This window comes from Macrobrachium nipponense, chromosome 30, assembly GCF_015104395.2.
Source record: "Macrobrachium nipponense isolate FS-2020 chromosome 30, ASM1510439v2, whole genome shotgun sequence".
Classification (NCBI taxonomy): domain Eukaryota; kingdom Metazoa; phylum Arthropoda; class Malacostraca; order Decapoda; family Palaemonidae; genus Macrobrachium; species Macrobrachium nipponense.
This window is the reverse complement of record NC_087218.1, coordinates 9,809,430-9,836,929: the sequence shown is the minus strand read 5'-3', so window position 1 is coordinate 9,836,929 and position 27,500 is coordinate 9,809,430. Positions and strand designations below refer to the sequence as shown.

General features: G+C 36.8%; 1 protein-coding gene across 4 annotated transcripts in view; it reads left to right on the top strand.

Annotated features, from left to right (window-relative positions):
* Nucleotides 1-27,500, top strand: part of LOC135202009 (uncharacterized) — a 118,992-nt gene that overhangs the window by 8,847 nt on the left and 82,645 nt on the right. For 3 of the 4 annotated variants that reach the window (XM_064231284.1, XM_064231283.1, XM_064231282.1), the window contains exon 2: nt 13,711-13,828. The exons of the other annotated variant lie outside the window; for it this stretch is intronic. In XM_064231284.1, coding sequence (XP_064087354.1) covers nt 13,753-13,828 — 76 coding nt within the window. In that variant the 5' untranslated portion in view covers nt 13,711-13,752. The remainder of the gene's footprint in view (nt 1-13,710; nt 13,829-27,500) is intronic. 4 annotated transcript variants of the gene reach the window in all.

Sequence of the window (27,500 nt, the reverse complement as noted above, 5' to 3'; positions counted from 1 at the left end):
GTTGTTATTAGGGGGATGAGAAAAGTCTATGGAAGAGCCTAAAAAGGTCAGGAAAAGTTGTTTCGCATTGAGTTAAAGATACAAGAATTTTAGGATAGGATATCTATGATTTATTTATTAGAATGACAATGTAAAAAAGATAAATAATGTGCATGTTAAACAATACAGATCAATTATTTCTAATAAAATTTAGCATATTTATTTTAATTTCCTTTGGTGAAGCAATGCTCTATTTGACCGTAGATTTCAGCAAGCGTCCCGAGTAAGCTGGAGGTAGGATCACGCCTTGTTGCATCTCGGTAAACAATATTTTTATTCCTCTTTCCTGTGAGCCTATCCTTTTAGATTCCCTCCTACTCGGTACTCATTATGAATTCCTATATCCTTATATTGGCCATAACTTTTTTGTTCATCTTCCTCTACTTCTTCCTCATCAGGTTAATTCTTTTAATTCCAATCATGGCCAGATTGCAAATACTTCCTCGCCCAGGATAAACATTTCAGCTGTTTCACTGGGTGCAGGCTAAACCATACTCAGAAAAACTCTTCTCCTCTCAAATTACTACTAAATAATATTCCCTGGAAATCACATTTTCTAACACTCGGGAGGTTTGATAAAAAAAAAAGGCATGATCCGACCTCCAGCTTACTCGTGCAAGATTTTCCCCTCACACATAAGTTGTAAACATCATATCCCTAACTGAACGTAAGTTAGAAAGTGTTAAAATCTATGGACAAATAGAGCCTTGTTTCACCAACGAAAATTAAAATAAATATGCTATAATTTATTAGAAATAATTTTTCTGTACTGTTTAACATGCCCATTATTTATTTTTTACATTTTTCTCCTAATAAATAAATCGTAAATATCCTGTCCTAAAATTCCTGCATCATTAACTCGACCTTAAGCATCTTTTTCCAAGCATTTTAGGCTACCCATAGACCTTTCCTATAACTCCACCACCACCACCACCACCAACAACAAAGTAGTTTGTAGGCTTACTCCCCGAGTAAGCGATAATTCTAGTGATGCCAATTCACTTATGAGATGTCAGTTAAATCAACAACGACAAAAAGTGCCCAACCCACAAAGAAATTTGGTGGGTTGAATTAATTTCCTCACCACAGTCTTCAATAGCAGCGACTTAGGGCTTATTGGGAGTCTATTTTGAGACGCATATAAATCACTACAGAACATATAATCTAACAGCTATGCCTATACTATTTCTATCAAGCGCACGCAAGAGCTGAACTTCCCTTGTCCTGAGTAATATCTCCGCCTCGCTAGACGCAGTCACACTCACAACTTCGCTAAGAGCCTGAACCTCAAGTAATCATTCCGTCTTCAAAATTAATTCTCGAATTTCTTGTCTGCATCACTTTCACGTGATATTCAGAACCAAAGCTCTTGGTCCTTCCTTTCTCCTCGCATTTTTGCGAAAAGAATCCATCATAATTGGCTGCTAATCCCCAGCAAAGATTATTGGGTGATTTTTATACCACTGGAGAGGCAATTACGCAATTATTTCTCGCGTCCAGCCGTTTCGTCGTTGGCCTCAAGGCAAAAGAGACGAGCACCCCACTATTTAGGGGGCAATTCTCCCTTCCAGGGATCATTGACCTTCCGCTAGGCGCTCCGATTGCACTGTTCAGGTACTGTCTTCTACCACAGAGCCATCGGATGATTAAAGGCTGACCTGACACAAACGGCCACACACACACACATATAGTATATATATATATATATATATATATATATATATATATATATATATATATATATATATATATATACACACATATATTATAAGTTTACACACACACACACACACACACACACACACACGCATATATATATATATATATATATATATATATATATATATATATATATATATATATATATATATATATATTTATGACTGAATCACGAAAGTTTGGAACGTGATAAATACATAAATAATGGTATTAGCCACGAAGGAAAAATAAACAAAGGAGTTTCTGCAAGATCTTTCGACGTTCAACGTCCTTTACTCAGCAGAGCAAAGGACGTTGAACGTCGAAAGATCATGCAGAAACTCCGTTGTTTATTTTTCCTTCGTGGCTTATACCTTTATATATATATATATATATAATAAATATTACAGCAATGTGATGGAAGATGTATACATCATTACTGTAAATAATTACAGCAATGTGATGGAAGATGCACATATCATTATTGTGAACAATTACAGCAATATGATGGGAGATTTACACATATCATTACTGTAAACAATTACAGCAATGTGATGGATATGTATACATCATTATTGTAAACAATTACAGCAATGTGATGGGAGATGTAAACATATCATTACTGTAAACAATTACATCAATGTGATGGGAGATGTAAACATATCATTACTGTAAACAATTACAGCAATGTGATGGGAGATGTATACATCATTATTGTAAACAATTACAGCAATGTGATTGGAGATGTATACATATCATTAATGTAAACAATTACAGCAATGTGATGGGAGATGAACATATCATTACTGTAAACAATTACAGCAATGTAATGGAAAAACTATTACAGCAATGTAATGGGGAGATGAACATATCATTGCCGTAAACAATTACAGCAATGTGATAGATGTTGTACACATATTACTCTGTCAACCCAAAATTTCGTGTTCCAACCCACTCGCCATTTTCTCACACGAAGAAGAATGGGAAAAACATGCAAGACGAAGTATAGTAGCAGCGCTCGGTCTCCTCTCCCCTACAAACGCTAAGTTGCATAGCGAATTTCATTCATTCATTTTTCCCCTCAGTCTTGTTTTGAGGCAGAGCGAGAAAGAAAGAAAGAAAAAAAAAGTAGTACGTCTTTTGCGACGTATAATCCCAAAGTAAGCAACTTGTTTATTGGGGGAAAAAATGGTCGAGAACCTCTCAGCCTTTGAAAATCGGCCTATGGCAATAGTAGGCCTCTTTCTGAAGGCCTAAGCTCTCGTTTGTGAAGAGGACGGCTAATGGGAGGGGAGGCGACAGGGGTGGGGGACGGCCGGGGGAGATTGTGATACTACCGGGTTGGAGGAGGCGAGAGTGAGGGGAGAGAGCGGCGCATCGCGCATGCGCTAACCTGAGCGGCAGACAGCCAATCCATATTCGTCTAACGGCAGCAACCTGTTAGATCATACACTTGGCAATGCAGCATAAATTCTTTTACCCAGGGAGAAAGGAAAGAAGGCTGGCTTTTTTCGGTTCCCTTTTGTCCTTTTTATCTAGTTTCATATCCCGAATAAAACTACTGTTTATATATTCCCTCTGGCGAGGTGCAATTTTAGTCAGATAAGTAAGCTATTGATAAATATATACGATTCACACTTGAGACGGCTAAGCCTTCATCTCGAACATTAATCTTATCTGAATTTTCCAGACTTTAGCAACTTTGACTTCGCCCTCTCTTGAACTTCAATGAATGAGTGATTGTGAGTTACCCGAGGTCACAATTATCAAGGTCAATGACGCCGAGCCATTTGACCTCGATTGGAATAGGAGAGCTTCCGGGATAGTAATGTTTTTAAATCAGTTAATGGGTGACAGATAGGCACAGAGGTCCCAAGAGTTATTATTATTATTATATCATTATTATCATTATTATTACGATTATTTGATCTATCACAGTCCTCTAATTCGACTGGGTGGTATTTATTATTATTATTATTATTATTATTATTATTATTAAATACAAATGCGTAAACACATACAAGAGAGAAGCAGATACCTCCAGAAGTCAGTGAAAAAATGACAATTAAGTATAGACGTAAATTAGCAAAAAATATAAACGCTTTACTTATAAACGTCTATAAGCACAAAATTATGTTTATTGATGAACGTAGAAATTTGGGATTATACGGTTTACTTTGATTTTCACCGCAAATATTTTTTTTATGATTTGATTTCAGTTTTAGATAAGATGATGCAGTACCTTCATGCTTTGCTCCATAAAGCTTCTTCTCTTGATATTTATTTAATTTCATGATTATTATTTTTACACTGCCTTTGTTAAGAAAGTCAGGTGACATTACTTTAAGACATAAAAATATTAATGTTTTTTTTTGCCAACAGATAAATATTATTTCTGAAAAAAATATATATCCTTTTTCAGATAATAGCTCAGGCACATCTTGTTATATAAAACAAGGCTTAATCTGACCTCCAGCTTACTCTGGATACATACAAGATTTTTCCCCTGGCGCTTAAGCTGTAAACATTATATTCTTAACTTTTAACGTTAATTAAAACGAGCTAAAATCTATGGTCAAATAGAGCCTTGTTTCACCAACGAAAAATTAAAATAAATATGCTATATTTTATATAAGAAAAAATTTTTCTATACTGTTTAACATGCATATTATTTATTATTTCCATTTTCATTCTAATGAAATCATAAATAACCTATCTCAAAATTCCTGTAACTGTAACTCAACACGAAACACCTTTTTTCAGACCTTTGTAGGCTCTCCATAGACCTTTCCTACCCGCCACCAACAAGAACCACGACAACAACAACAACAAATTAGTTTGTAGGCTTACTCCCAGAGTAAGCATAAATGTACTAATTTCAATATCGACAATAATTTCAATAAACAAGAAAGTATTGCTTTCTGGTTTTTAAGACGCGCTTTGTCAATAGCATGTGAATCAATTTATTCCCAGATAAATTTTGAAAGGTTTTAACAATAAATTAACAAAACTCAAGTATAAGGAGAAACTTCTACAGCAATTAAAATTTTAACTTATATTATGAATATTGGTTTTTGTTCCAGTAAAATGAATTGTTTCTCTAAAAATAAAGTCTTGGACACTTTTATTATTTCAATAATTGAAAATCAAAATAACAAACAGATGTAAGCTAAAACTTCTATTTTCTGAAACATGAAAATGAACACTCTAGGTTCTAAATAAGGCATGAAAATGAACACTTTAGGTTCTAAATAGGACATGGAAAGGAACATTTTAGTTTGATAAACTAAATTAATGTATAAGATGCGATTTATAAAATCATTTGTGGTAAAGATAAAATCCAAGAAAAAAATGAAGAGATTTTTCATTATGTCGACATAATAATAATAATAATAATCATAATAATAATAATAATAATAATAATAATAATAATAATAATAATAATAATAATAATAATAATAATAACAAAACTATTTTAATCAAGGAATGCAAGTTTCTAACATATTATCTATAAACATCATGGCAAAAAAAAAAAAACAAAAAAGCTTAAAATAAACCAATGAATATATTTACCATTTTGACAACGAAAATACATGAAACTAAACTGTTTGAAATAAAGAAAGTGTATATTTATATACATAAATATTAAAGTATAATATTATATGTATAATATATATATATATATAATATAATATATATATATATATATAAATAATAGTATAAAAAAAAACACTTAGAATATTAAAATCAAGGAATACAAGTGTCTATCATTTTATCTATAAACATCATGGCAAAAAAAAAGCTTAAAATAAACCAATGAATATAGTTATCATTTTGACAACGAAACTACATGAAACTGAACTGTTTGAAATAAAGAAATGGTATATATATGTATATATATAGAAAAAGTACACACATATATATTTATGTATATATATATCTATATCTATTCTATATACCTGTATATTATATATATATATACATATATATGTGTGTGTGTGTAATAGTAATAGAAAACACTTAAAATATTAAAATCAGAAATACAAGTGTCTATCATTTTATCTATAAACATCATGGCGGAAAAAAAGCTTGATAGCGAAAATGTACAAAACTGAACCGTTTAAATAAAGAAAGAAAGAAAGTATATATATATATATATATATATATATATATATATATATATAATATATATATATATATATATATATATATATATATATATATATATATATATATATATATATATATATATATATATAAATTACGATTCTATTCAGTTGAACGCTTAAAAATACGGCGAATGAAACTCGTTATCATGAAATATCAGTAGAATCCCCAAAAAGGCGAAAGACTGTATTGTATATATACTACTCCTAGCCAGTCAGGTAATGCCAACGTACGTACGCTCTCGTCTGGCCCCCACCGGGGGAAAAAAAAAACTTCCAAATTGATAACGAGGCGATCGCGCTCCTAATCACAGAGTACAGAATTCTGAAAACACAGCCACGACCGACAATCACTGGGAGATTCATATGGCCTAATTGAACGCCCCACAATATGCAAATGAGACCCCACTCCCTTGGAAACCTTTCTTTCTTTTTTTTCTTTCTTCCTTCTGCTTCTGCCCCTAATTCCTCTTCTTCTTCTTCTTGTTTCTCGTATCGATTTCACACGCAAATGTTTATCATTCCCTCTCTCTCTCTCTCTCTCTCTCTCCTTCTCTTTCTTCTTCTCCACGCGAAAGTTAGAACATTATCTCTTTGTGGGTTCGTCTTCGTGTTTTATTTTTATTTATTTATTTATCTTTATTCATTTATTTATTTTTTGTATTTCGTTCATGGCGATTTTTTGTAGTAAAATGTACACGTTTTTTGTGGGTTCGTCTTTGTGTTTTAATGTTATTTATTTATTTATTTGTTTATTTATTTATTTATCTATTTATTTATTGTTTATTATTTTTTTGTATTTCGTTCAAGGTGGGTTTGTAGCAAAATGTACACTTTATTTCTATGGGTTCGTCTTAGTGTTTCATATTTATTCATTTACTTATTTATTTATTTATTAATTTTTTGTATGTACACGTTTTTTGTGGGCTGGTCTTCATGTTTTATTTTTATTCATTTATTTATCTTTATTTATTTACTTATTTTTTCTTTTACTTCGTTCATGGCAATCTTATGGAAAACTGTACACGATTTGCTCTTATCGCCTGTTTTATTCTTTCTCCTTATTGGTTTTAACTCGCTTATCGTATCGACTTCAATACGAAGTGGTTTTAATTGTTCTTTCAATTCTGCCTCCTCGTCTCTCTCTCTCTCTCTCTCTCTCTCTCTCTCTCTTCTCTCTCTCTCTTTCTTTTTTTTTTTGTCTTCTCTTTAGTATCCATTTTATAGGCAATGTTGATGATGATTGTTATTGTTCCATTTATTTTTTATTTCGTGACCTTTATACAGTTCGCTTGCAGACGTTTGCATTTTCATATTCCTCCTTCTTCCCTTCTTCTTCTTTTTCTTCTTCTTCTATTGCTAATTATCATTTCATTCCGCCTCGATTGTATGGGCTAGTCTGTTGTTCTTTCTTCTTCTGTTTCTTTTAATTTCTCATTTCGTTTTTTTTTTCCTCTTCCTCTCTTATTTCATGTTTTCATCTTGTCTCGTGTCTGTTAATTCCCGGGAAAAAATGACGCTCTTCAGTTTCAATCATTTCTATTCTTTTTATTCATTCCATTTTCAGCTCTCTGTGTTGATTCTACAGCCGAATAACAATTTATTTTCTTCTTATTTATTAATTTATTTTTTTCTATTTCCTCGTTTTTTCTTGATTAATGGATTTTCTTTCAATGGCACCCGAAGTCGTTTTTGCAATACCATGCTTAAGAAAAGGTTAACGAACCTCATATTTTATTCGTTATTGCAGAGGTCGACGGGATGGGCAATCCAGTGCCCTTATCTAGCACTGGTCCGCTGAAGACATGCAAAAAAAAAAAAAAATGGAATGAATCTCACAAGAACGTTGCTCGTTGTTGAATTTCTTGTTTACTATTTACTGAAGTGTGGCGATTTTTTTTTTTCAAATTTTATTTTCAGGGAACTGTTAAGAATTTACACCTACATTCTCCCGATGTTCCTCTCTCTCTCTCTCTCTCTAACAGATATTTCTCTGTCTCCCATCCGTTCCCCAAATCTGTAGTATATCACACTAACATAATGACATTCCTGATTCCTGGTTCATTTCTCTCTCTCTCTCTCTCCTATTGGGTTCTGATTCCACCTTCTCTCTCTTCTTCTTTTCTTCTTCTTCTTCTTCTTCTTCGTCTAAAACAGAATCTAAAGCCTTCCTTTCCCTTCCCTGTTACTTCCTCTATCTTACCCCATTTTTGACTCACTCTCTCTCTCACTCACTCTCTCTCTCTCTCTCTCTCTCTCTCCATTCCATCTCCCATCACCATCAGCCCCTCATGGGAACTTTGATTGTTATGACTGGGTCCTTTGTGCCCCTGTATGCAAATTTGGGCTTGCTCTTATAAATTGCGAGGGGAGAGGCGCGATTTTGAGCCTTGGGACGCCCTTCCGGAGAGGTCCATTTCCCTCGCTCCCCTCCCAGGTGACTTTCGCGGGGAAACGACTAGAGGTTTTCTCTCTCTCTTTTTTTTTCTCCACCTTCCTATATCTTTCCGCATTTATACAACGTTTTAGAATAATCCTTTTTTCAGAATGACAGCCGGGTGATCTGTTCCCTCCTTCCTTCCTTCCTTCCTTCTTCGAGCCCGTGGTGGTTGGTTGTGGTGTTCCTTTCTGCTCGTGGTTCGTCTCTCTCTCTCTCTCTCGAATCAACCGGGGATTAGATTTAATCCTTTAAACGCGATTACTATCTGATCATCAACCAATTAAGGCTCCCCTACGGGCTGACGTCACGCCGGAGGAGCCCTCTGATTGGTCGGGCGGAGCGCCCCTCCCCCTCCCCCTCCTCCTCCTCCACCTCCTTCGCCCTAAGAGTGGTTGTTGGTCGGTCTTCCCATTCCATTGTACCCTCAGTTATGAGGGTCATTGGCGACGGGGCTATAGCGGCCACCTCTCTAACAATGACCCCCTGCAAACCTCCTACAAAGGAGGAGGGGGCGGTGGGGGTAGGGGGGCAGCGGTGGACAGGGAACCGACCCACGAGGCTCGAGTGAGGAAAAACGAGAAAATTGGACGGGAGAAAAGGAGAGACGTGTTTGACTTCCATTGGGACAGATGGGTGAAATATGGGTAAAAGAAGGAGGGGGGAGGGGGGCGGACTGAATAGGGTATAGGGGGCTAGTGGTGGAGTGGGTAGGGAAGTGGACGGATGTCAGGGGGGAGATCTCGTTTACAGGAATCACCAAAATTGAAGAAGATGGAGTCTGGGCGGAAAGAGGTTTAGCCCTGAAGATGTGGACAGAGCAGTCACTGGAAATATAAGTTATACAGATACCAATGGGCATAATATATATATATATATATATATATATATATATATATATATATATATATATATACTTATGAAATTTGGCAAGTTTTTTCAGACAGTGTAAATAACAAAAGCTCACATAACACGAATATGCATCAAGTATAGTGCAAATTTTTCATACGTGCAGTTTTCATACCGAGGTGTTCTTTGATACATCTATGTATATTATATATAGTATAATATATACATGTATATATGAATGTATGTATACGCATTAAGCTACAATGTCCTTTAATATCTAATTCACTCTAGGTCGGAGTTAATACATTTTCATATAAATGTTAATCGAAGGAAATTTCTTAGTTGACAATAATTTCGTCGGCTCATGGGCGCGAACCACTGAACCAAGACATCAGGACGTACAGTGAAGCGCTTTTAATCACACGGCTGTATGCATGTAAGTCTGTGCACATAAAATATTTCTATACAGGGACAGACAAAGAGAGGATGGGGGGGGGGGTTACAATAATCAGTTTGTCTATGAAATGAGCTGACTACAGAGCCCACTACGAAGACAGAAGAGCTGATTGCCGATAAACGAATAAAGACAGAAAATAACCGGATTATGATTAATTGAATTCTTAAAAAAAAACGGAAAATAAATTATTATTCTTGGTTTGTAGTTTTCTCTTCTTAATATATCTAGGTGTATGTATGATAGCGTGATTACTTGCCTTTTTCCTTAGGGACGGTGGCTCCAAAAGGTACCGTACAAAGTTGTTTGGGAGGAAGTTGCTGACCCTATGACCTAGTCCACAGTGCTGCAACCAACATCAGTCAGCTTATTACCCGATACCTAATTGACAGCTCAGGTCAAGACTGACGATGGAATAAACCATGTCATAAGTATCTATCTGTCTAATATATATATATAATATATATATATATATATATATATATTATATAAAATATATTATAAATATATATTATATATATAGACAAAACCCACGGAGGAAAGAGGAACGATGGAGTTCTGCAAGGCCTTTCGACTTCTCGTCCTTTACTCAGTCTGCCAAGTTAAGGACAAGAAGTCGAGAGGCCTTGCGGTACTCAGTCGCTTCTCTGTCCTCCGTGGATTTTGTTTGTTTATATATATATATATATATATATATATATATATATATATATATATATATTCATATTCATCACTTTCCATATTTTCGAGATTCAGTTGCACACGCACATACATACTTAATACATACATATATATATATATATATATATATATATAATATATATATATATATATATAATATATATATATATATATATATATATATATATATATATATATATTATTTAGTAGTTGAGTGAAACCCATAGCAATTGACTGTAATGCTCTGGAAGTTCTTGAACTAATATAAGGCTATTTATTGTATTCCAACCCAAAAAATGGCAGTCTCAATATATCAAGGATTGACCTCATTACCATCACATGCTGGAGACACCCGCCAGGCCAACTCTTCCCGCATTTCCTCGGCTCAGTGACCGTTCCTTCCCCCCTACTACCAAGCTCTGGAACTCATCCTGCCTCTGTTTTTCCTCTGAGACGCGAGACTAAAGTTGTCTCTTGGGGTTGAGAGATGAAACCCCTCTTTCTCTCCCTATCCCATTCTTTTTGCTGTTGTCTTCAGGTCTGGGCAAGGTAAGGGGGCATTTGGATGACCATTTAAGATAAGTTTTAATGTAAAATATCGACTCTGGGGTAGCCATTTCTTTGAGTTGGCGTCTTGTTTTGCTGTTTATATATATGTTTATTTTTCTGTTAGATGATCTCCTTTTTATTTTGTTTATTATTGATTAGTCTAGCTGACAGAGAACCCTATATTATGCAGTCAGTTATAGCTACTGTTCCGTGGACGTTTGAATATCTTGCTGTTGTCAGTTATAGCCTACTGTTCCGTGGATGTTTATAGCTACCTTTGTTCCGTGGACGTTGTTTGAATATCTTGCTTTGTTGCATTATAGCTACTGTTCCGGGATGTTTGAAATTCTTGCTGTTGTCCAGTTATAGCTTACTGTACCGTGGACGTTTGAATATCTTGCTGTTGTCAGTTATAGCTACTGTTCCGTGGATGTTTGAATATCTTGCTGTTGTCAGTTATAGCTACTGTACCGTGGACGTTTGAATATCTTGCTGTTGTCAGTTATAGCTACTGTTCCGTGGACGTTTGAATATCTTGCTGTTGTCAGTGATACTGTTCCGTGGATGTTTGGAAGTTAATGGCATCTGTAGATTGTCTATGTGAATGGTATTACATTTTGATTAATAATACCTATAATTGGGAAAAACTCTCTATCGCAAGAGTACATATAATGTTCTAAGAGATCCAAAATAATAAAAAATGTTGCGAGTTCGTGTATAATTTAAAAACCCTTTACAAAGCTTTCGGAAGGGTTCGAAAGCTTTGTAAGAGTTTTCAAATTATACACGAACTCGCAACATTTTTTTATTATTGCGGACCTCTTAGAACAATACCTGTAATAATATCGCAGATTCGTTTCTATCAATTGGAACCGTCTTAGTCTAGTGGTTTTGAAATAGACAAATGCTGATCTCCGACATGTTTTTGATAGATTATGAAATATTATTAATAACAGGAATTCCAGTCGTTTCCTTTAAAGGACCTGTTCTTAGTCCTTTATACCATCCAACGTCTTACATATTCATAATCCTCCATCCCCCCCAGCCATCCTGGGACCCCACTCCACCAAAAAATAAAAAAACTGGCAGAGTAGTAGTAGTAGTACATTGGCTTCAGTAAAAGAGGCCAGATCTACTAAAATAAAGAAGAAGAAGAAGGTAAAAAAGAATTGAACGACAAGGGAAAATACGTCCGAAGTCTCGGCCTTTGCCCTCCCTGACTATCCATCCCCCCCCCCCCCCCCCCCGCCTCCTACCCCCATCAACGATTTCCACACAGGCCCAAGGAATAACAAATAAGGGCGGATAAAGATAAGCCCAGGACGGTCAAACAGGGAACTCGATGCCACCACTACCACCACCACCGCCTCCTGTGGGCCACTTTGGGCCACTTTAAGGACCCGCAACTTATTTTTTTTTCCGGAGGAGTGGAAACGGGGGCGGGTGGGCGGACGGCCATGTTTAACAGAACACAAACACAGAAGCCGAGTCACATTCGTTATTCTCTCTGCGTTCGGCCGCACGTCAACAATCGCCGACGAATTTTATCTCGCTCTGGATAGCTGGTCAAGTCGAAGGGGGAGACCCCCCCCACCCCCCACCCCCATCCCGCCCCCCCCATCCCCACCCCTCGTACTTTTCCTCAAGGTCTCTCTCCCCTCAAGTATCAATGCGGCTTTTGTGGGTTTGTTTACGTTTATTATTATTATATTTCTTTTCATACGTACCGAGTCTGGGAGTTTGTTGTCTGTTTGCTGACTATTTGGTAAGATTGTTTGTTCTATGCGTTCCTGGACAAGAAAAAAAACCACCCTGTCGCCCTTTGAACTCTGATAAAAAAAACTACGTCTTACCTTTGGGTCTTTTTTTTTTTTTTTTTTTTTTTTTTTTTTTTTTTTTTTTTTTTTTTTTTTTTTTTTTTTTTTTTTTTTTATCTTGCCTTTCCATCTTCAGTTTTCCTTTCTCCATCTGTCTGGTTAAAAAAAAAAACACTCTGTTGCCCTTTGAATACTGATAAAAAACTACGTCTTACCTTTGGGTCTTCCGTTTTTTTTTTTATCTTGCTTTTCCATCTTCAGTTTTCATTTCTCCCATCTGCCTTGTTGAAAAAAATAAAAAAAAAAACACTCTGTTGCCCTTTGAACTCTGCTCAAAAACTACATCTTACCTTTGGGTCTTCGTTTTTTTTTCTCGCGTGTTTTTTTTTATATTCTGTTTTCCTTTTTCCATCTGTCTGGTTTCCTCCTCCAAACGTAGGAAGTTATTCGGGTTTGAAGGTAGATATCTGAAACGTATAAATGATAAAGCTTTGATATACAAGCTTTAGAGTACAGTTTATAATGCATTCGATCTCATTTATCCTGCCTCGTTCTAAAAAGCTGCTTGTATCAAGAGAATCGTAAAATTTGTTATTGATAACCACTTCTTCCACCCACCTTTAACTCATTTTTATATGACGGTTCTAGATTTTATGACAGAAAAGGCCAACGCGGAACCAGAGAAATTTATTTCTGGTGATAGAAATTCATTTCTCGATGTAATGTGGTTCGGATCCCACAATAAGTTGTAGGTCCCGTTGCTAGGTAACCAATTGGTTCCTAGCCACTTAAAAATATCTAATCCTTCAGGCCAGCCCTAGGAGAGATGTTCATCAGCTCAGTGGTCTGGTTAAACTAAGATATACTTAACTTATGACATAGAAAAAAGAAACTGATGTTTCCATCTTAAAAAAAAGAAAGAGAAAAAAGGGCTATACATACCTCTAAAAATAACTCATTACCTAATTCTTAATGACAAGAGACGACGAGGATTATGCTAATTATAGATTTTCTCCGCAGATCTAATTAAACTAACGAAGCGCAGACCTGATGTTTTGTTAAATGGGCATCAACAAAAGGAGTCAGTGGCAAGTGATGAAGGAAATATTTACGAATGATTATATACGACTCATTCATAGTAAGTTTTATTCATTTCTCTGTCACCTTACATTTTCACTATTTAATTTTGATTGATGTTTTCTATCACTTTAGGTTGTAACTTCATAATAGGGGCTTACGTCAGAGACATTCATTTTTTACGCATTTCTAAATGTATTGAAGGCCACGCCAGGAACGTGGTATCCACATATTTTAGAATTTTTCTTTATTCTATATCAGATAGAATATTATTCTATCTTATATACATTTCAAAATGTATTGAAGGCCACGCCAGGAACGTGGTATCCACATATTTTAGAACAAGATTTTTATTTTATTTTATATCAGACAGGATATTATTCTATTGTTTTATATACATACGCACACATACCCACCCACCCACCCATCCCACCCACCCACACACATTAAAACGCAACGCATGTTCATAATATTTTTCTGGGTGATATGACGATAGTCCAGTTCAGACCCAGCATCTCTCACTACTGGTTCCTGTATAAGTTTTCAAAATAAAGGTACTTTGGTCAAAACTTCGAGACAGTACGTTACGTCCCGGGGGGTGGTGTCGACTTGCTGTTCCGATCTTCCCTGACAATAACACCATTTTTGACTAAGTGGTACAGAACCTATTAATGTTGATGTTTATGAAAAGATTTTTTTGGATCTAACCTGCCATTACTGATCAAGGGAAAACTCCTCAAGATTTTGCTATTATTAGTAGTATTCTAATGCTATTATCATTATTATTCTAAATGACGAATGACGTTTCTTGTGCAGTTTTCTTTTGAAGTTTGTCAACAGGAATAACCGATTCAAGCTGAATAAATATCAGGAATTCTCTTCAGCAAAAGGTGGTTGGAGCCGAGTTATCTCATTTTTGAAATTCACGAGATTACGCCACTTTCAAGCATTCGGAATATGTATATATATATATATATATATATATATATATATATATATATATATATATATATATACATATATACACACACACACACACACACACACACACATATATATATATATATTATATATATATATATATATATATATATTTAAATATATCAATTAACGACACGATATAAATTCTAAACATGGACTCATCGTCCTACACAAAAACAAATTTCCAGACGAAGAGGACGTTGGGAGTGGCAATCGTAAGACCACTCATACAAGCTAGCCCTAAAGAAAATAGGGGAACTTCAGGAAGTAGAACGAGTCAGGGAAATAAGAAAGGGTTTGGAGAATTCCAGAGCTCCTCGAGGAAAGGGAAGAGGAGAGGATCAAAGCTCACCATCAAAGATCTTGCCCGTGCTGGCACAAAGCTAAATCATAACCAAGCAACCGTCAGAGATTTCCCCAGTGCAGTTGTGGGGAGAAAGGGGCTTACTTAGCAGGTGATAGGAGCTTTGATAAAACAATAGTAGATTAACATCAACCGTGCATTTGATGCCTAGGCCAGTCCCTTACGACGTTTCTGATTGGCTGTTGATAAGCCAATCACAGGGCTGGAAACTTTCATTCTCTCGAGAGAGTTCACATGAGGGATGCATCTTTCAAAAGTATCCCTTAGGTGAGGTGGAACATACATCCTGCCTATGTGAACTCTCTTGAGAGACTGAGAGTTTTCCCGCCTTGTGATTGGCTTATCAACAGCCAATCAGGAGCGTCGTAAGGGACTGGCCTAGACATCAAATGCACGGTTGGTGTGAATCTATTATAGTATCAATAATGACAGGGTTCGATGACGGCATCTGCATTGAAACCAAATGAGGATGATACCATCATCAAGGCGATAACATCCAACTGACATTTTAAAACCAATCTAACAAAGTAACACTATCAAAGTAACCTAGTCAAGGAACACTTATCAAGTGATTAAAGGTAACCCGTTCAGGTAATACTTTCGAAGGGATATTACCAAAGTAACAGTCAAATTAACGCTATTAATAGCATTTTAAAACAGCCTTATTAAAAAGTACAAGTACCCACGTCATCGCAAATTCGTCATCAGATCATCCCAAAAATGAAACAAAATCCCAAGATACGAATCCACTATCAACAACATTAATCATTTACTGAAAGCGAAGAGTCAGCCGTTTTCCATATGAATCCATTCGCATCACAAAGAGTTGTAAACAAATCAATTATTTCCATAACCAGCCACATCAGAAGCTGCATATTAGTACAGGCACCTTTTCAGGACGGGCCTTTCCATAACCAATAATACCATAGGTTCTTCCACATCAACACGTTCTATCATTTTAATTAAGAACACTTGCAATTGACACAATCAGGGACCATTGCACTTTTCCCCGTAATCATCCACAATATAGGACCTTCAATATAAACACTCAAATCTTAGAGAGAAGTGGACCATTTTTAATAGATTTCAAAAACATACACTTTATAGATACTTCTTTATGAATGACGTAATCTTAAAGACACACGAACAATTTATTTTCTTATTCATCCAAAACAGAAATATTTTCTTAGTAAAATAGAATATAGAAATTTAGGCCAAAGGCCAAGCACTGGGACCTACGAGGTCATTCAGCGCTGAAACGGAAATTGACAGGAGGAAAAAAACTCCAAGCAGTTGCGCTATGAATCCGGAAAGGGTGGAAAGTAAGATGGAAGAAAGAGAATAGGAAAGGAGGTACGGTAAAAGGAATGAAAGAGGTTGCAGCTAGGGTAGGTAGGTACCTGAGGGACGCTGCGAAGACCCTTCAGTAATGGCTACAGTGTGCCACACGAGGTGTGCTTCTTTATTACCACCCTTACTATAAAAATGTAGGCAGAGCAGTTTAATATCTCCATATTCTCATCATGGTATTCGTTATAAAGGAAGACTTGGCAGGTGAATCACAACAAGAACAACAACGGCGAAGCAACGACGACAACAACATAAACAACAACAACAACAACAACAATAACAACAACAGAGACAGCCAAGATAAGAAAACAGGGGTAGGAAGGCCACATGTAACCAGTGAAGCTGAATATTATCTCCACGATTCCAATTGCATAAAGGCAGCACAAAAGGCGGTTGAAATCTCTCTCTCTCTCTGTCTCAATATGTTCAAAGAAACGTATCAGAGAGAGAGAGAGAGAGAGAGAGAGAGAATCCTTTCAAGGATGTTATCGCCAGACATTCTGGCGAAAATCTCTCACTCTCATTTTTGTTTTCTTTCTCTTTCATACATGTTCACAGACTCCCATAAGAAAGAGAGAGAGAGAGAGAGAGAGAGAGAGAGAGAGAGAGAGAAATCTTTTCAAGATCGTTTTTCTTTTCCAGTTCTATAAAGGCTTAGATCACAGAGGCGCATTCAAAGTTATGGCAGTATCTATATGTCATTCGGTTTTTCTACAGGTGCTATAAAGGCGAAGAAGGCGATGTCAGTAGGGTATTCGTCACTATCGTAAATATTACAGTCACCATAAGGAAAATGATTATTATTATTATTTTGTTATTTTCATTTTATTTATTTATTTATTTATTATTGCTTTTTTTCTATCACAGTCCTCCGATTCGACTGGATGGTATTTATAGTGTGGAGTTCCGGGTTGCATCCTGCCTCCTTAGGAGACCAACACTTTTCTTACTATGTGAGCCGTTTCTTCATGAGTCCTGGGGCTATTATTATTATTATTATTATTATTATTATTATTATTATTATTATTATTATTATTATTATTGCCGAGAAATTCACAACCTCGTGAAGAACAGTCTGTTATAAAAAATCCACAATTATATAGCAAAGCATATTACCAATATGCAAAGTGCACATAGACTTTCGAACCGTTTAGTATTGACGTTAAAATTGTGGAATTTTATGACACACTTTATTATTATTATTATTATTATTGAATTTCTCAGTTCCAGTGGTCGTTTAGTCATCACACTATTCGACTCTGTGTATGTTGTGCAACTGGAACCACAAATGTGCAAGCGAAGATGCAACCTATTATTACCTTCGTATTTTAATAATCTACTTAAATTTTCACCTACTTATTTATTAATTTGTTTGTTATTTTATTTTTTAAATGATCCCTTTCTGTCTGTGTACCATTCTTTGAGGCTTGAATTTCAAGGCAATGTCTTATTCCATTTGAATAGGTTCATCTTGTGAATAACTAATAATAATAATAATAAAATAATAATATAATAATAAAAATAATAATAATAATTTTTAACATTTTTTTATGATTCCGATTCCTGGAATTAATAATAATAAAAAATTTTAAATTTTTGTTATGATTCCGATTTTCAGAATTAATAATATTAATAATTTTTAAATTTTTAATATAATTCCAATTCCTGGAATTAATAATAATAATAATTTTTAAATTTATGTTATGATTCCCATTCCTGGAATTAATAATAATATTAATAATTTTTAAAATTTTGTTATGATTCCGATTCCTGGAATTAATAATATTAATAATTTTTACATTCTTATTATGATTCCGATTCCCGAAATTAATAATAATAATAATTTTTTAATTTTTGTTACTTACAATTCCTGGAATTAATAATATTAATAACATTTACATTTTTTGTTATGATTCGGATTACTGGAATTAATTATATCAATAATTTAAACATTTTTGTTATGATTCTGTTTCCTGAAATTAATAATATCAATTATTTTAAAATTGTTATTATGATTTCGATTCCTGGAATTAATAATATCAATAATTTTTAAATTTTTGTTATGATTCCGTTTCCTAAAATCAATAATATCAATAATTTTAAAATTTTTATTATGATTTCGATTCCTAGAATTAATAATAATAATAATTTTCACATTTTTATAGAGAAAATATTATTATTAGTATTATAATTATTAGAAAAAAATGCTCCCAGTACCAAGAGTCTTGATATGTAGAAACAAATCTAGAGTTATGTATATGAATGTGTATTTAGAGGTGAATCTGTCCGGTGAGCTTTCGGGAATCTGTTTAATTCCCCCTTGAAAACGGGAATGGAACAGATTCCCGAAACCTCTCTGTACAGATTTATCTCTAAATATGTACATTTTTTTCGCCATTACAATTATTAGTATGGTTATTATTACTACTGTATTACAAGAAAATCGTAAAGAGTTGAATAGTTACAGGCAAAATTTCTACAGAGACCATCGCAAAAAGACAAAAAAATTAAGTCACGCGAACAAACAACCACCAACGATAATTGCTATTTTGGATGCGTCGCTACTCTGTGACGTCAGCTGATGTCATGAGCAACCCCACACCCCCAACCCCCGCCCAACCCTCCACGCATATTTTGCCTCCCCACTGGCTAGACGTAGTCTGTGATAAAAATTGTTCATTCATTACCTGAATTCTGTTATGGAAAAGCTTATGAAAATATCCAGACATTCTCAACTTCATATTTGATGAAAGACGAATGAAAAGATGCTATGACACACACATATATACGTGTATATATATATATATGTTAGTATATATATATATATATATATATATATATATATATATATATATATATATCTATATATATATATATATATAATATATATGAATGTCCTTTTTTACTGTAATACACAGTAATATAATATTTTACCAGTGATAGGGGCACAGAAGGAAGTGGTCGAAATATATGGTTGCAACATTCAAATAGAGTTTTATGGGCCTTTTATCATCATCATATATATATATATATATATATATATATATATATATATAATCTATATATATATATATATATTATATAGATGCCTTAACCACATGGTATAAACCTCACCTAATCCTGGGGGTGACCTTAGATAATTTGTTTCCGCTTGTTATTATCATTATTATTATTATTATTATTGTAAGAAATAAAACGAGGAATAAAACCAGTAAGATATCTGAATCATAATAATAATAATAATAATAATAATAATAATAATAATAATAATAATAACAATAATAATAATTATTATTATTATTATTATTATTAGTAGTAGTAGTAGTAGTAGTAGTAGTAGTAGTAGTATGGTAAGAGCAACAAGGAAATAGATACCCTAATCCAGACGGTAAGGATTGTATCTGGGGACATCAGGAAGGAGTTTGGAATAGAAAAATGCGCCTTAGTCAACATACAAAAAGGCAAAGTAACGAGAACTGAAGGGATAAAGCTACCAGATGGGAGCAACATCAAACATATAGATGAGACTGGATACAAATACCTGGGAATAATGGAAGGAGGGGATATAAAACACAAAGAGATGAAGGACACAATCAGGAAAGAATATATGCAGAGACTCAAGGCGATACTCAAGTCAAAACTCAACGAAGGAAATATGATAAAAGCCATACACATGGGCAGTGCCAGTAATTAGATATAGTGCAGGAATAGTGGAATGGACGAAGGCAGAACTCCGCAGCATAGATCAGAAAACCAGGAAACATATGACAATACACAAAGCATTACACCCAAGAGCAAATACGGACAGACAATACATAACACGAAAGGAAGGAGGGAGAGGACCATAAGTATAGAGGACTGCGTCAACATGGAGAACAGATCACTGGGCAATATCTGAAAACCAGTGAAGAACGAGTGGCTAAAGAGTGCATGGGAAGAAGGACTAATAAAAGTAGGCGAAGACCCAGAAATATACAGAGACAGGAGAATGACAGAAAGAACAGAGGACTGGCACAACAAACCAATGCACGGACAATAAATGAGACAGACTAAAGAACTAGCCAGCGATGACACATGGCAATGGCTACAGAGGGGAGAGCTAAAGAAGGAAACTGAAGGAATGATAACAGCGGCACAGATCAGCACTAAGAACCAGTTATGTTTCAAAAATACGATAGACGGAAATAACATCTCTTCCATATGTAAGAAGTGCAATACGAAAAATGAAACCATTAAAACCACATAGAAAGCGAATGCCCGGCACTTTGCACAGAACCAGTACAAAAGAGGCATGATTCAGTGGCAAAAGCCCTCCACTGGAGCCTGTGCAAGAAACATCAGCTACCTTGCAGTAATAAGTGGTACGGGCACCAACCTGAGGGAGTGATAGAAAACGATCTGGCAAAGATCCTCTGGGACTATGGTATCAGAACGGATAAGGTGATACGTGCAAATAGACCAGACGTGACGTTGATTGACAAAGTCAAGAAGAAAGTATCACTCATTGATGTCGCAATACCATGGGACACCAGAGTTGAAGAGAAAGAGAGGGAAAAAATGGTATAAGTATCAAGATCTGAAAATAGAAATGAAATAAGAAGGATATGGGATATGCCAGTGGAAATCGTACCCGTAATCATAGAAGCACTAGGCACGATCCCAAGATCCCTGGAAAGGAATCTAGAAAAACTAGAGGCTGAAGTAGCTCCAGGACTCATGCAGAAGGGTGTGATCCTAGAAACGGCGCACATAGTAAGAAGTGATGGATTCCTAAGGAGGCAGGATGCAAACCCGGAACCCCACACTATAAATACCACCCAGTCGAATTGGAGGACTGTGATTGAGCAAAAAAAAAAAAAAAAGAAAAAAAAAAAAAAAAAAAAATTATTATTATTATTATTATTATTATTAGTTATTTATTATTATTATTATTATTATTATTATACGAAATTTACCATTTTCATTATTACTAACATACCAATTAATTCCTTGTTTTTATCATCATTATTACCATTCCCGCGAAAAAAAATTCAATTCATATCACAACTTTGTTACACCTTTTGCCTGATGGATTACCACTGTATCTGGTGGCTGTTGGCAACTGTCCTCTGAACTTATTCATATAGGACCCACCCGAAAAGAGCTGCCATGCGCGCACAAGAACACATATACATACATAGTCTTGCAATGTATCCATACAGTTTAATACAGTTTAAATGCACTGTAATTTCGAAGGGTGTTTTTTGCAGCTTTCATGGACTATCATGTGATGAATTTTCGAATTGTTTATGGCTGAAAAGCATGTTGCCGACTTAGGGTGCTATAAATTGCAATGTAAACAAATGGTTAATGTCGCATTTCTTGTTCGAAGAGAAACGCATAGATAATATGGGGGTCTTCGGTGTTTATTTGAATGTGTATGAGAGAGAGAGAGAGAGAGAGAGAGAGATAAGGGGGAGGGGGGGTGAATCCAGCAGCCTTTCCAGATAGCCCTTTTTTCCTTTTTCTCCTGGAACGTTGTTTGGAAATGCAAAGAAGGGCGGGGACCATGAGCCTCCGTTAATATCTAGAATGCCTGGGCTTCTACGCCGAGCTAGAAAGCCTTCCTTTAGCCGAGAGGAGGAGGAGGAGGAGGAGGACCCTAGCTTTTCCTTGTTCCTCCCTCCCCCCCCCCCCCCCCCCCCCCCCCCCCCCAACAACCTCCTCCTCCACGAACACCATCACCTAGGAGACTCGAGGATCATTTTTCCTGCCACTCCTTTCCTTAAGGAGATTACGTTGGCAAGTCGCCTCATTAAAAGGGTCTTGACTGAGCGTCACCGTCAGTCTAATAATGTGCAGTGATCGCCACACTCTCTCTCTCTCTCCTCCTCCTCCTCCTCCTCCTCCTCCTCCTCCTCCTCTCTCTCCTCCAGCAGCAGCAGCAGCGAGGAAGCCATTTGTCAACCGCATGCACCTTTTACCCCTCAGAAGTACTTCCAGGATAAATACACATGCAAATATATATAATATATGCATATATTTTCATCCACAGAGCATCTTTCGCGAGATGCTTCTTTTCCTATCTCTCTCTCTCTCTCTCTCTCTCTCTCTCTCTCTCTCTCTCTTCTTCCCCTTTTTCTCCCTTAACGGATTCGAGGGATACGGTTATTACTTTCCCTGGATAAAACGGTCGTTATCGTTTTGAAGGCGGCAATTTAGTCTGAAAAAGGAAGAACTTATAGCGTGGCATAAAAGGAAGAGCAGTCTCTCTGTGGCACACATTTCCCCAGCTTAAGGCACTGGGGGAGGGGCGGGGGAGGGGCGGCGGGCAGGGCTCCAATAATCCCCAAGAAGACCCTTCCCCCTTTCCGGTTCCCCGGCCCACCCACCCCCTACATATTGATCGATGACGTCACGCGAGGGGTGGGCGGTGATTGGCTTGCCATGGGTGTTTAGGGGGGGAGGGGCACGCCGACAGGGGTGACAGAAGCCATTACTCGACGAGAGAGGGGTGGGGGCTGTATCCCCCCGGCCCCCACCCACCGAAAAAAATAATCGTACTTGCACTCGTTTTATGATACATGGCATTTTTGGGGATACATTTTTTAAACGTAAAAAAAAAAACCCAGTAAGTAAAAAGACCAGAAGGACTCACTGAGAGAGGTTGTATCCCCCCACCTAACCCACACCCCCCCCAAAAAAAATCGTACTTACACTCGTTCATTAAGATATGGCATTTTGGGGGATACATTGTTTTTTAAGGTATAAAAAAAAAATAAGTTAAAACCCCGGAAGGACTTGACTGAAAGAGGGGGCTGTACCCCTACTCCCCCCCATCCCCCCCAAAAAAAAAAAATCGCACTTACTCTTGATGATACATGGGATTTTGGGATTTTTTGAATACATTGTTTTTGAAGGTAAAAAAAAAACACAAAAATAAGAAAAAAGCCCGGAAGCCCGGAAGAACTCACTGAGAGAAAGGCTGTATCCCCCGGCCCCCACCCCCCAGAAAAAAATCGTACTTATACTCGTTCTATGATAAACGGCATTTTGGGGATACATTGTTTTTTAAGGTGAAAAAAAAAATAAGAACAAAGGCCGGAAGGAAGTTGTACAGGGACTGGACGGATCTTTCTTCTTCTTTTTCTTCTTCTTCTTCTTCTTCTTCTTCTTCTTCTTCTTCTTCTTCTTCTTCCCGCGCTGTGATATACGCCGCACGAGGACTAACACCGACACGGCATTCTTCACTCCGAATAAGGCCACATGCAGGCTCTCAGCTCGGCGCTGTCGGCTGCACTACAGTCTTATTACTCCCCTGGAAAAATATGTCGGGGGTTGGGTGTTGGGGGAGGGGGGCTTGTACGCCACAAATGCATCCTGACTTTCTCTCTCTCTCTCTCTCTCTCTCTCTCTAACGAAAAGTGTTTTGCAATGTTGTCACTGATTTCCTTTATTGTTATTCTCTCTCTCTCTCTCTCTTACGAAAAGTGTTTGCAATCTTTGTGGTGATTCTCTCTCTCTCTCTCTTACGATAAGTGTTTGCAATCTTTATGGTGATTCTCTCTCTCTCTCTCTCTCTCTCTCTCTCTCTCCTTCCCCATGATGCTAATAGAGTCTGATAGTTTGAAGACTTTTAATTAGTTAGAAAATAAACACGGGGATTTGTATTGAAAGATTGTCAACTAATCGACAAAATACTTCATCTTCTACTGTAAACAATCTCTCTCTCTCTCTCTCTCTCTCTCTCTCTCTCTCTCTCTCTCTCTCTCTCTCTCTCTCTCTCTCTCTCTTAAAACATACGTATACTACAGTGATGTTTCTTCGTCTCTTCCTCTATACCAGTTTACTTCCACATAAGCGAATTCGCTCAATTTGCGACGTTTTAGTGTTAGATATATTTCATCTAAGAGGTTTGTAGCACGAGGCGTTGCTTTGTTATTCATATGTATAGGTGTCCCTATACATATGAATATGTATAGGTTTTTTAGTTTTTATTTTTATTCCTCACACACTGAAATTGCACTTTTTTTGTCTCTCTCTCTCTCTCTCTCTCTCTACTCTCTCTCTCTCTCTCTTTCTCTCTCTCTCTCTCTCTGAAAATGATGAAGTAGAATGCTTTTCCCTCTCCTCTCTCTCTCTCTCTCTCTCTCTCTCTCTCTCTCTCTCTCCCTTAAATATATAGGGTTTTTTGTTTTCATTTTTTATTCCTCACACACACTGAAAGTTGGAGTCTCTCTCTCTCTCTCTCTCTCTCTCTCTCTCTCTCTCTCTCTCTCTCTCTCTCTCTCTTTGTGAAAATTATCAAGTAGAATGCTTTCCTCTCCTCTCCTCTCTCTCTCTCTCTCTCTCTCTCTCTCTCTCTCTCTCTGAAAATTATCGAGTAGAATGCTTTCCTCTCTCTCTCTCTCTCTCTCTCTCTCTCTCTCTCTCTGAAAATTATCAAGTAGAATGCATCTCTCTCTCTCTCTCTCTCTCTCTCTCTCTCTCTGTGAAAATTATTCAAGTAGAATAACTTTCCCTCTCCTCCGCCTTTCCGTCTCTCCGTCCATCCTCTCGTCTCTCTTCCTTCTCATCTCCTCTCTGACAAAATTATCAAGTAGAATGCATCTCTCTCTCTCTCTATCTGTGAAAATTATCAAGCAGAAAGCATATCTCTCCTCCCTCTCCGCAGCCCCCCTCCCCCCTCTCTCTCTCTCTAAGACACGTTCCTCTATTAGCATCTTTATACTCAAGCGGTTTCACAGCTTTAGCACTTCGTCGTATGTCAATATCCCTCCATTACAACTTCATCTGTTGATTGTAGTTCGGTGGTGGCTCTTTTAGGTTTGGGGCTGCTAGCCTCAGGCCTTTAGCCAACCTCGCGCTGCGGCCCACCACAGTCAACCAACCACCGGTTCCAGAATTCACAGTTTATGGGAATAAAAGAAAATGTCTTAAGTGGATCTTAGCCTCTCGCGGTTGGGCGAGGTTTGATTTGAACCACACAGCCATCATACACACACACACGCACACATACACACACACATACTACATACATATATATATATATATATATATATATATATATATATATATATATATATATATATATATATATTACTTCTATGTAATCTAAACATAATTATTAACGCCAAGATGGACACAAGTTACCCCCTATTTATTTGAAAATGAAAAGTTAATGACTACACGACTGCCGGGAATGTAAAACAAGAGAGAGAGAGAGAGAGAGAGAGATTGTTTAACGTAGGGGATGAAGTACTTTGTCGATCGGTTGGAAATTCTTTCATTACTGCTCTCCACTTAAAGATATGAAACTATCAGACTCTATTGGCGTCATGGATGAGAAGAGAGAGAGAGAGAAGAGAGAGAGAGAGAGAGAGAGAAATGTATATATGCCCAGTGAATCTTCATCGTCATACATTCATGAAACTTTCGATATCCAATTCAGCATTGTGGTATCTTCTCCCCGTTGCATCGGAGCCACAGACTCCGACATTGTTTTCGTACGGATAGGATAAAAAAAAAAGGGGGGGGGGGGGTCGGGGAGTCTGGGGGGTTGGGGGTTTGATGTGAGGGAATGCTGCTCTTATAGGCATCCGCCATTTAGGGAAGTGTAATTGCGGTGCCTATCATCAGGTGTCATTTTGCGCTCAAAAGCTCTTCTGTCAGACCGCTGCTCTTCTTCCATTTCGCCATCGACCGCCGACTCTCTTTCTCAGCTTCATCCATCAACGTTTCTTTCTGAATACTCATTCATCAAGCTGATGCACACACACACACACACACACACACACACACACACGCACCCAATTCTCCCGTCTCTCTCTCTCTAACGAAAAGCGTTTTGCAATGTTGTCCCTCTGACTTCCTTTGTTGTGATTCTCTCTCTCTCTCTCTCTCTCTCGCTTAAGAAAAGGGCTTTGCAATCTTTGTAGTGATTCAGTCTCTCTCTCTCTCTCTCTCTCTCTCTCTCTCTCTCTCTCTCTCTCTCCCCACGACGCTAATAGCCTGATAGTTAGAAGTCTTTAACAGAGGAACAGTAATGAAAGAATTGTCGACCTCTTGACAAAGTACTTCATCTCCTATGTTATACTAACTCTCTGTCTCTGTCTCTCTGTCTGTCTCTCTTTCTCTCTCCCCACACGACGCTAATAGAGTCTGATAGTTTGAAGTCTTTAATTAGATTAAAAATAAACATGGGGCTAATAATGCAACGGGCAGAAGTGCGCAAAGACGATGGGATATCGAGGAGTTTCACGAACGTATTAACTTTGAAGATTCATTGGCACCTCTCTCTCTCTCTCTCTCTCTCTCTCTCTCTCTCTCTCTCTCTCTCTCTCTCTCTCTCTCTCTCGGGAGTTTCGCAATCCTTAATGGTTGCTACTTTTATCTGGTACAAAGTGGCTTTATTTCTTTTCATAAAAAATTACTGATATTTTTGGAAACTATCAGGTACTTTGTATACACTGAAGTAAGGCTTCCTTGACACTATCTTTACGTCAAAAGGAGAGAATAAACATTTCTGTAGTTTCATGGAAATGGAAATTAGAAAGCTGAGAGGACCAAGTAATTTTTCATCGAATTTTTGAGGATTCTTATTCTGTCTGTATGGTATTTTGACGTTGCATGGAGCCAGTTGTCATTCAGCAACAGGACCAACGGCTTTACGTGACTTCCGAACCACATCGAGAGTGAACTTCTATCACCAGAAATACACATCTCTGACCCCCTCAATGATAAGCCCGAGAATTGAACTGCCGAGGTGGCAGGCCAAGACCATACCGACCACGCCACTGAGGTGCAGGATTCTTATTGATAAGAGATTTGCCAGCTAAAAAGGATATACTATTACCCTATAGATAAGTATCTTCCACTCGTTATTCGGTGATGTTTGGACGTGAAGATTCATCTACTGACGGTACCATATCTGTCCCTTTAGACAGAAATCTTTGATAATAATTTAAAATCAGATATTTGTTAACAAACAGGACAGGACTATTCCCCTAAAGATCTCTTACTATGATCTCTTTGACAACTATTGCTTTGACAAGCATTT